The following is an 11,414-nucleotide window of genomic DNA, read 5'->3' as shown; positions in this document are numbered from 1 at the left end:
CCACTTTCAATGATTAGTTCTCTTAATTTCCTTAAATTTCGCTAAAAACAAAACTGGCCTATTAAAAAAGAACGGAGGGAGTATATTAATTTGTTACATCTCCAACAGGTGAACTCAGAACCAAAAGAAGTCAGTATAACAATCAATTATTAGGTGAGATTCCTAAATGTCTACACTGCTACACAATATTGGATAAGAATAAGATGTTTGCCAATCTGTTCCCAGGTTGGAAATATGCACCAAATTGCTTCTTAAGAAGTCGACAAGCTAAAAATGGATCCAACTAATTGACTTCAAATTTCAAGTTCGGTAGAAGCAAACCAGTCATGGAGAGGGAAGTGGTTCTCAAAAAGCAGGGTTGTGTTAGATGGGTAATAGATTCCCAAGCGTCTATCTTAAATGCTTCTAGAATCTGAAAGGCCAAACTCCAAAGTGTGGACGACATGGTACAACAATCAAAAGTAGACTTGTCCAACCAAAAGAATCACTACAACAATCAATTATTAGCTGAGATTCCTCTGCTACACAATATTGGATAAGAACACGATGTTTGCCAATCTGTTCCCAAGTTGGAGATACACAACAAATTGCTCTTAAAGAAGTTGGACAAGCTAAAAATGTATCCACCTAATCAACTTCAAATTTCAAGTTTGGTAGAAGCAAAAAGAATTCAACAGCACACCAATCACTGTAGAGGGAAATGGTTCTGAAAAAGCAAGGTTGTATTAGATATGTATTAGGTTCCTAAGCGTCTATCATAAATGCTTCTAGAATCTGAAGGGCCAAAGTGTGGACTACATGTTACAACAATCAAAAGTAGACTTGTCCAACCAAATTTGTTTTCAGGAATTGACGATTTTGTAATGAGATTATATATGCTTACCACCAAAGAGAAAATAGCCATTAAGATAGATGCAAAACATTCAAGGCTCAATCTATATATGTTTATCTTGCAAAGAAAGACAGATATCATACCTCAAGGGATAAACATGATAATGTAATATCTTCCACGTTATGAACAACTCTAAAAAACTTACTCAGACGTTCAACATACAATTCTTTAACGCCTGCTGGAAGCTCTGTATCTATTTCTGGCGCTTCATCGTCATCATCCACATCCAACTCATAGTTGTTATAAAGATCAGCAACAACTAGTGAAGGCATGTCACCTAGATGATAATTTCTCGACATGTAATCATTGGATAAAAAGTGCTGTAGTTTTGGAACACAAAGAATGATCTTACTATCAACTGATTGACGACCATTCTTAGAAGAACCTGAACACTTGACAAGGTCGAATTCCGAAAGTTCATGAAACGAAAAGTTAAGATCCATTTCAGGAAACTCACAGTTTGTTATGACTAATTGTTCAAGAAGAGGACAACTAGAGAAGAACTGCTTAGTTAACTTTTCATCATCGAATGCTAGTGAATCAATGAACATAGCTTTGAGCTGAGGTAGATCAATTGAACCAGGTAATTTAATCTTCAATCGTCTTTCGTTTCTGTTTACCAAATCTAATTTCGGCAACGATTGACACGTAAAAAGGCAATGAGGAAACAGGAACTGAGAGATGTCAACACTTATGTCTACTTCTTCAACATTACGCCTAACAGCAGCAATGATCCATGTATTAATATGAATTTGTAGATTCTTATACTCTACATTACAGCAAGAAAGTTCAAACCTCTTTAAAGTAGACAAGTCGCGCAGAATGAGCACCTTATCCACAAAATTTACAAAACTATAACCAATTGGCCGTCCTGTCCCAGGTTTGAAGAATGAATATGAATTGAAAGCCAGTGAGGGGAGAGAAGTCCAGACATACCTCCATCTTTTAGACAAAACACTGGTTGGGACAACATACTTCATATCACCAACGAGACTTAAGATGTAATAAATTAGGGTTTCCGGTAAGCTACTGATCCTATCTTCTGCATTACAATGAGGTGAATTTATTGTTTCTTCCATGTTTAATTCTCTCTATACCACGCCCCGGTTCGAGTTAAATCCTTCTAGTAGAGTCTGAATTTAGGGTTCATACGTTCTGGGATGAGTTTGTTTGGATTTAACAAATGATTTCAGATGCAATGAGAATACGAAAGATCATTCAGATTTTGTAAAACCGAGAGAGAGACTGACCTTTAGGCGGTAGCATCCGCATTGAAAGGGAATTGAAACGAAATACTGCCGATAAAAGGATTTTCAAGGGAGGTTTGAGAGGGAAACCTAAACTAAAAAAAATAATGAATTTTCCATGTCCCACGGCCCTGGGTCGGCCACCTTCAGGAGTAGAGTCTAATACAGGTGTATTGTCTGGAGACTGGACTCTGGACATACATAGTCTCGAATTAGGTTAACTAACTTTTTATATCAAGCCCATTATCAAATAACAACATACTGTCACTGTATAACTTTTTTTTTCTCTTTTTTATTTGACAGAGACTGAATAAAACCTTCTCTCCCGCTTAGTGATCATTTCATTGTCTGTCTCGACTGAGGGTCGTTTGATAATCAAGGTTTTGGAGATCAAGTAAGGTAGTTTCGATAAAGGAAAAGATCAATACGGAATGGGTTTAGAGAGTTTAAGGGTTTACAGAAACCTGTTAAAAGCTGTGAAGAAACATATTGGTACTCAAGGTACTAAAAAACATTATACTGATTACATCACTCAAGAATTCAGGAACGCATCATTATTAACAGATCCAAAATTAATCAAACACAAGATTAACCTAGCTTCAAATTATACTTATATGCTCAATAGCATTCACCATCACCAGGTACATACTTGCTGAATTTCTTTCTCTTTTTTTAATGAAAGTGCTATTGAATTTCAGGATCTCAGTTTTAGTTTCTGCCTTCATTTTATTGATAATGTGTGAAGTGCTCAGCTGCTGCTAGATGATTTGTGTAGTGCTCAGCTGCTGTTAGTTAAAGTTATACTTTTGTACTCTATCTGTTTGTTGAATTACCTGTGAGGAAAATAATATTCAATTTGCAATTTTGTTTTGGGTTCTTGCTATAAGATTTTTTCATGCTTAATGATAAGTTTGTAAACTTTTACTATTAGTGGAAATGCCTGTGAACAAAGTATGTTGAGTGCTTGAGTAGGATTTGCTATGAATTAGGTACTTAGAGCGTCCACAGTGGGCGATTAAACCCAAATATTTGGTCTTTTGAACAGACGTAATGGAACGTACTATCGATCAAATTTTGATCGACGACTAAAACCCAGAGTATATTTGGTCTGGGACCAAGACTAAACCCAAATATAGTCGAGCGTTGGTATAGTCCACGCCCCACCACCAGGCGGACGTATAGTACACGTCCCACACCAGGCGGACGTATAGTCCACGCCCCACTGTATAGTCTAACGCTCCACATGGGGCGTACGCCCCATTTTTTTTTTTTTAATTTTGTATGGGGCGGGCATTATACCCCGCCCCATTCTTTACAAATTCAAATTGCATGGGGCGGGCTTAATACCTCCGCCCCATTTTTTCTATTTCTTTTTTATTATTTTTCTTTTTGAATCTTTTTTACCCGGGCGAACGTATAGTCCCCGTCCCACACCAGGCATTGGTATAGTCCACGCCCCACACCAGGCGAACGTATAATGTACGTCTGACCAAATTTAGGCTTTCCACCGTAGCGTCACACACCAGACTAAACCCAAAATTTGGTCTTTTTTTCCCTCGTTGGTCTTTGGTTATACTCGCACCACTGCAGTTGCTCTTAGGTATATATATGCTGTTGATAAAAGTGACTTAAAAGTTCTAGTTGAATAAAAATATGGAGTTTTAGGTGGTGTAGTCCCATGCCAAGCATAAAGGGGATTGATTTCCGATCAATTGGTCATATTAGGTATTAGCAACCTGTCATATTGGTTACATAGAATGAGGTAATTGTTTAATTAGATACTGAAATGAAATCGATTGATATTACGTGTATATACCTCAGAAAAAGAATAAATTTATGTAATAGAGTTGGGGTTTTCTGCGGTTTTGGGTCAGTATGTTTAGGCTATATGCATTTTCCACCTTAGCGCACTCTTTTTGTCATGCACTCGTGAAACTTTGACGCGCCAACACAAATGGTTGAGAAGATAAATATTTTTCACTCAATATGCGTATTTAATGAGAAGGAATCATACCATCATTAAGTGTTGGCACACTAATCAGTACGGGGAACATTTCTACTGTTACTATTACTGTGGCATCCAACCTTGCCCCGACGAGAAGAGGTAGTATAGGTGTGTGGGAGTTAGAGGAGAGAGCAGAATGGATCCACCTTGGAAAGAGAGAGCCTGAGCAGAAACTTGAGGTAGGAGAATAATTGGAAGAGACAGAAAGAGTGAGACATAGTGATATCCCAATAGTGATACAACTTCTGGTAGCACAAGTCGTATCTTAACGTTCTTTTTCCCTATATATTTCGATACTTATCCATATTTATAGGGGTTGCAAGAGAGAATTAATATCCCTTCCCGGTAGTCAAACCAGTGGTATAGTTAAAGGAAAAGTCATTCTCCTTACAGCTTCGGAGCACCACTCTCATGACTTTGTTCATATTGAATCACAAGGATTTTTCCTTACCTGCATTCACTTACCTTTGAACGCTAGTTTGCTTTTGGAGACGGTGGTTGGTGATTGACAAGCAGATTGCTGATAGGCCAATCTAGCTTGATGTTGTGCATTTGTGTTTTATTTGTGATGCCTTCAATTTAAGCTTGTAACTGTAAACTTTTGACCTAATTTAAAATATCTTGTGTAGGGCCTCCTTTTCTCTTACAACATTGCTGTAGATAGATCCGAAGAAATGACGAGGACACTAAGAAAATCTGCGGGAAGTGTTGGTCTTCAGCTTCCTGAAATCTATCGAGATTGATCTGTAATGGGCCTCCAGTTCGTTTCAATCTGCTATGCTTTTCCAAGAATGGGTAAGTTAGTTCTTTTGGTTTTCACTTGGAAGTAATTATGGGAAATTTATTAGCGTTTTTTTCCCAAGAGAAAAAAATAATAATTTACAGATCAATCTAATAATTTACAGATCAATCTAAGCTTTCACTACACCACTGTTCTTTTTCCTAAAAATTGTTGTTTATGATTCATCGAATAGTACATACTATTCTTTGCAGTGTTATTTCTGTTGCGATCAGTATATATAAATGCAGTTTGAAAAGCAAATACTATAGTAGAACTGAAAGTTTGAAGTTCAGAATGAATAAAGAATGTATGTCTGTGTTTCATTGTCTTACATTAAGGTTTGCCATCTATATGAATAATGATATATAAATATGACATTAGGAAGGATTAGTGAACATCCATGTATCTTGTTATATACTGTGATGGTTGTGATTTATTATGGAGAAATCTTACTGTGACATAGGTGAAGTAGTGAGTTGCTGACCGATCGTGTACCAAAACCAAAACTTAAATTATTTATCTGTATAAAGTAGAGATGATTACTCATATGAGTTCAGATTAGGCTTGTAGAGAGATGAACGGCAAAACTCTCCAACGGGTTTGTTCATGTTTAAACTTCTCAGGTGTTAATAGATACTATCTTTCACCTAGTCATCGAGAGTTTTGAGATGCTTATCTTATCCTCGCAGGAGGAATGTAAAGCTTTGGGTTAGGTGGTTTGGTTGGTGTTGCACTGAGAAATACAAAATGTGTATCAACTGTAAACACTTATTAGAGAAAGAATCTCAACCTACAAGGATGACCTGTTGGCCATGATCACAACTAGTGCTTATATAAAACGGGAACTAGGGTTATTACTTATTAGGTTCTCTGGATTAAGCAGCAAAAAAGACTACCCACTCTCTTCCGCCATGTCTTATTGATTAACGGAAAGCAAAATAAAAACAGAAGACTTTGTTGTTGGTGTATGTCCGTCGGTAGTATGAGTGTGAGTTGTATCAAATCATTCTTCTCTTTTTCTTGTTTTTGTTGCGGAATGTGAACGGATATGTTCTTTTTTTTTTATAAGAATCCTTTTACTATATTGTTTTTTATATGGTGTTATAGTGTAGATAGCAGGAAAAAAACGGACATTACTGTGCAGTAGTAGATTTTGTTATTACTATTTTTGTTTTTAGCTGTTATATAGAGTCGAGAACAGCTGCAAATATTGCGCAACATGTGATCGATGTCAGTGACGGATGTCCCGCTGCCGACTGAGTAGAAAATGCTTGTTCTAGTGTACATGTTTGCACTGTTGTTTCTCGTTCTTGGTGAAAATCTAATGCTGGATTAGCCACCCGTGGTCTTCTTGTTTTCCTGAAATCTTATTCAAAATTGAAAAACAACAATAATCTCGATTGACTTTTTGATTAATTAATCTTCCTTCTGTACATTAATTTAAATTCTCAATGTTTATGTTTCGGATGGTAGAGTCGGTGTTAATTTTGTATAAATGATACTAATTCCCTCAAATGAGGCTCTAATTGTTGTTTAGGTTAACCCTTATGGACTAGATTGAACTGATAGATTGGCCAAAAAGTGTTGTAAATCATAAAAAATGTGTGGGAAAAAGTTAACACTAGCATTGGATAGTTCTCTCCTAGCAAGTACTCGCAGTTCAACTATCAGTGAGATTGAAACGCTCTATAATGGTACCATATGACGTGGTACCATATGATCTAACGGCTGAGATTTAAAACGCTCTATAGTGGTAGCATATGATCTAACGGCTGAGATTTAAAACGCTGAACCAAACATCGCCGAACCAGACATCGTTTTATAGTGGTATCATATGACGTGGATGACCAATCTAGCTGCTAGATATCTAGCTCATAGAACTTAGAAAGTTGCTCATACTGACGTGGATGGCCAATCTAGTAGCTAGATATCTAGCCCGTAAGACTTCGCCTTATGGTCAAAAAAATGTCCAGTTAGGACTTAGGAGTGTGTTAAACCAACTAATATGATGATTAGTTAATGGAAAACCAAAAGGAACCTCATAATGGAAGAGGTTAAATTGGAGCAAGTAGTGGAACCCATGAAACAAGAAAACCACTGGGAAAGTAGAGAGTAGAGACTAGAGAATGATCCCCTCTCCTCTCTAGAAGAAAGCGAGAGGGAGAAAGTAAAAGGTTTCTAGAAGAAAAACAGATTTTTATTGAAACAAGTCACATCTAACTTTCTGGACGTCAGGACTTTTTAGTCTTCCGGAAGAAATTATGCTAAGCAAAGGAGGTTTGTTCAAGTCTTCTAGAAGTTGTTTGACTTTCTAATTGTTTGTACCATCCATACCTTCTCCATGGAAAATACGTTTATAATCATCCTCTAAAACATTAAATAGCTGTTAGTAATGTTTGTTTTTGTGATCAATTTTGCTGGTGATGTTATTCCTTGTAGAAAGCTTATCACGTGTAAACTAAAGTTTTCCTTTTGATTCTTTATCTTAGAATTAGATAGAAAGGTACATGTTAGAACTCAGTGGGAAACAAGGAAAATGGTTGTTCTTTTGGAGTTAATGGGATGTTTCTTTTTTCATCACTATTTTTTGGCTCACCCTTGCCCTGGACATAATACTAAGATATTTTCACCATTGTGCTGTCTTAAGCCTCTGCGAAGTTGTGGTGACACTGTATAATTGAAATCTGGGGACGTTTGCAGAATACGTAAGTTAACTAGCTCCATTCGGGTTTAGGCAGACGCTTTTGTTTATGTTTTATGTGGTGGGACGTCTTTTAATTTTATAGACCGCCGAAGGCAGTTGCATTTGTTTACAGTTGGAAAGGTTATCTACTCTTAGAATCTTCCAACCTGTAAAACTACATCTCTTCCGGCTCCAGCTAACTCTGATTTTGGTAGGATGTGATTAACCACTTGCAACTTAATGTAAAGTTTATCATCTAGGTGCTCCATATGATTGACAAGTTTAGTCTTATTCCTGGGGCTTGATAAGGGCGAAAAACTATCGCATGGGTGCTTAACAAAGGGAAGATTGATAAATAAAACTGTTACATAACATGTGTATTCGCCTGGATATCCTCTTGAATCCATTCAGGCGGATTTTGGCAAACAACTTTACAAAATTTAGGGCTTCTTCTATGAGATTATAGTTTGTACATTCGCAACATTGTTAAGTGTACCAGTTTTCTAGAAAGGGTACATCAAAATCCTATAGAAGACGAACCAGAAATACTTTGACAGTCATGTCCCCATTAACAGTGTTTCACTTGACCTTTCACCTTACTCGTAAACCACACAACAAATGAACAAACCGTGTTGCCCGTTGACTCTCTCTTTCTTTTTCCTCCTCCCTTATAAATATTCGTTCTCTCCATCTTATTTCCTCTATCTCTTCTTCATCCATCTAAAAATGTCTGGAATCCAAATGAAAACCTCATTTCAGTTCTCTCCAGAGTGTTACTTATCAACTAAAACCCCGAATAACAAGTCCCAGAGATCAACATCTATTCCAACAGGAAAACCCAAGAAATTCTCAATTAAATCTTCTGTTTCCTCGGAAACTCTTCCAAGAACCAACACAAGATCATCATCAAGTCTGTACGAGATTCTTAGAGTGAAAGAAAACGCATCAGCAGTTGAAATTAAGACAGCTTACCGAAGCTTAGCGAAGAGAGTTCATCCAGATGTAGCTACTTCTGAATCTGATAGCCGTGATTTCATGGAGATTCACAAAGCTTATACTACTCTATATGATCCTACAGAGAGAGCTAATTATGATCTCTCCATTGCCCGCACCTCCGCTCGATATGGTTACAGTACCGGATTGGGAAGTCGATCGGATTTTGCAGTTGTTGGTCAGATGAGAAGGTGGGAAACAGATCAATGCTGGTAATCGTCTCTCATTGACTCTGAGGCGCCACCTACTTGCCAAATTGAGCAAACCTCGATATTCCTAAAACTGATCGATGGAATTCAATCCCATTTTACCTCATTGGGTTTCAGTTCAGATTGAATTGAACCAAGGGGATGCACATTCTTGTGACTACTTCAATTAAATTAAATGTCCTATTCATGCTATGGCAGATTGTATCGTCAGTAAGGAGAAGGAATTTGAAGCATCTCCTCTAAGGATGACTTTAAGATCAATTGGCTCGTGCCTAGAAAGCTTATTCCACGTTTGGCCACAGCTTGGCATGTGATGGAAGATTTTCGGATCACTATATTAAAGATTTGGTGCAACTCACAAAGTCCGATTTCTAGTGCTCTATTCTGAAAACTAAGCCAAGTTGAACTCAATCATCACTTACAGAGCAACTTCAGGAGGTTAATAGCTATGTTGTTACATGTTGCTCGGATATTGAGAGGCTTGTCTGTCGCGATCAATAAAATGCCGTTCTGGCAAACTGTAGACCAGAAGTTAATCAATCAATAACTTTCCATTCTACCTTATTCTTATTAAGCAAGAAGGCCTCAAGAATCGATAAGAAGGTTGATTGGTGAAACTAGTGTAACTTCCATTTGCTTTGTGCAAGAATATGTAACTGTAAAATTGTATCCTCATTCAAATACATATGCTTTATGGGATTTTCTTACTACAATATTGATGTGGGTCTTCAGCTTCCTAAAGTGTATCAAGTTTTGTTAGTAATTGGCCTCCACTCTGTTTCACCCTTCTTCATACAGTTTTGCGCAAGTTGTTTGTCTTGGAACCTAACATCCTCCCGTTGGAGTTGCTCTATGGATTATATAGTAGTACCATCTATACACAATCACTGGCGGAAAAAGAATCTCAACCTGCAAAGATGATTGATTACAACTAGTGCTAAGTCTCAAAAATAAGATTCGAAGAAAACCCCAACAGCAAACAAGAATACCCCACTCTCCTCCATGATTTCTGAATGATTACAAGAAAACAAACTAAAAACAGAAAACTTTGTTGTTGGTGAATATACATCAGTACTACTACGAGTGTGATGTATGAGTTGTATCAAATCATTATTTTCTCTTTTTCTCGTTGTTGTTGTCGTGGGAATGAAAACGGATATATTCATTTTTTTTATTAGGAACTATTGTACATTTGTGAACACGTAAATCACGAAGGCATCTATATGTTCACAAACAATGTTCGCATTCTATACACATGCTCGCACTGATGAGACAATTGCATTGATTCCTTGGCTCAAAACCTTCGGGTTTATCATTGCCTCGTCTAATATCATCACCAGAGGCGTTCACATAGAGGAAGATAAAGAAAACGAAGTGTAAAAGTAAAACTCGTGGAGTGTTAAATGGATGTATAGTGCTGAAATGTAAATAAGACTGGGATTTACGTGGTTCAGCACTAAGGCCTACATCCACGGGGTTGTCGTTTTCACTATGCATTTGATGATTACAGAGGTAGTCGAATGACTTTGGAGTTTACATAGGTCTGCCAATTGTAAAAGGTAAACTTACACCAACAATTCTTCTCTCTCGACTTCTCTCTACCCTCTTCCTTTCCGATCCCCCTCTCTTGGTGGAGAGGGGTATTTATAGGGTTAGAGTGTGGGATCCGTTTCTGAGAGCCGTTGGAACCTTATCTTCTTGTGCTTTGTGTCCATCACGCAGAGGCCTTCGTTCATTGCTTGATCACGCAGAGTCATCCTCGTTCGTTCCACGGGTTGATCGACACGTACACTGCTCAGAGTGTTTAATGCGGGTAGTTGAGACGCATGCTCGTGTCAGACAAGTGTCTTCTGCCCCTGTCACGTCCATGTCAGTCAACCTTCTCTTCACCGTTGATCTTGGCTTCTTTTGGGGATGAGATAAAGTAACTCTTCGGGAGTTATTTGGTGCCCGCAGTACACCGTGCTTTTGGTACATCTTTTAACTTCTGCCCTTGGATTTGTTCGGGAAGATCCGACGTCGACGGGATGGGCTTCTTGGATGTGGGCGTGTGTCATCATGTTTGATGACTTGGTCCGCATGCTCTCCACGTGTCTTCTCACATACACGTGTTTGATGATGAAATATGTACACACAATTTGCCCCTTTTCTTCGGGCTTGAGTGTTTAGTGGGAGCATTGAAGAAAACAGACGTTACATATTCCTCCTCTCTCCTAATAACTTCTCCTAGATACTTGGGTACGTTTCTTACTCGTGCATTAACTGCTCATTTAATGGGCACGTTTCCCATTCCTCCATTAACTTCCTTTCTTTCGAGTATAAAGGAGAGGAGAAAAAATTAATTTCATTCTCCTTGAAAATTAATTTCATTCTCCCTGTCAGACTTCATCCTTTGTTCTTCAACCATTAAATTCTCTCTCCCTAGCATTAATCACGCTCGTTTCTTTTTGTTTCTGGTTTGTTCTCTCATTTGTCTTCTTTTGGGATTTTGTTTGTGGTGGTAAGGTTTCTTTTCTTCGTTTCTGTTGTTTTAATTTGTTTGTTGATTGTAAATTTCCTGCTTGTTGTACCTTGTTTGTGATGAAGAACATCTTTCGATGCATG

At 37.8% G+C, this 11,414-nt stretch overlaps 1 protein-coding gene and 1 long non-coding RNA gene across 4 annotated transcripts; both read left to right on the top strand.

Annotated features, from left to right (window-relative positions):
* Positions 1 to 435: 435 nt before the first annotated feature.
* LOC113288247 lies at positions 436 to 5,256 on the top strand. 3 transcript variants are annotated; one of them, XR_003330538.1, is made up of 4 exons: positions 436 to 1,475; positions 1,773 to 1,913; positions 2,443 to 2,780; positions 4,774 to 5,256. It is a non-coding gene; the product is annotated as an uncharacterized LOC113288247 (long non-coding RNA). The 3 variants fall into 3 exon arrangements; XR_003330536.1 differs by having other exon boundaries at positions 464 to 1,913; XR_003330537.1 differs by lacking the exon at positions 1,773 to 1,913 and having other exon boundaries at positions 469 to 1,475.
* Positions 5,257 to 8,011: 2,755 nt separating this feature from the next.
* Positions 8,012 to 9,523, top strand: LOC113288245 (chaperone protein dnaJ 11, chloroplastic-like). Its single transcript, XM_026537217.1, has one exon. The coding sequence runs from the start codon at positions 8,227 to 8,229 to the stop codon at positions 8,815 to 8,817; it is 591 nt and encodes a 196-aa protein (XP_026393002.1). The 5' UTR covers positions 8,012 to 8,226; the 3' UTR covers positions 8,818 to 9,523.
* The last annotated feature ends 1,891 nt before the right edge of the window (positions 9,524 to 11,414 follow it).

This window comes from Papaver somniferum, chromosome 6 (assembly GCF_003573695.1).
Source record: "Papaver somniferum cultivar HN1 chromosome 6, ASM357369v1, whole genome shotgun sequence".
Taxonomy (NCBI): Eukaryota; Viridiplantae; Streptophyta; class Magnoliopsida; order Ranunculales; family Papaveraceae; genus Papaver; species Papaver somniferum.
Note: the sequence above shows the minus strand (reverse complement) of the source record. Positions and strands in the feature narration are given on the sequence as shown.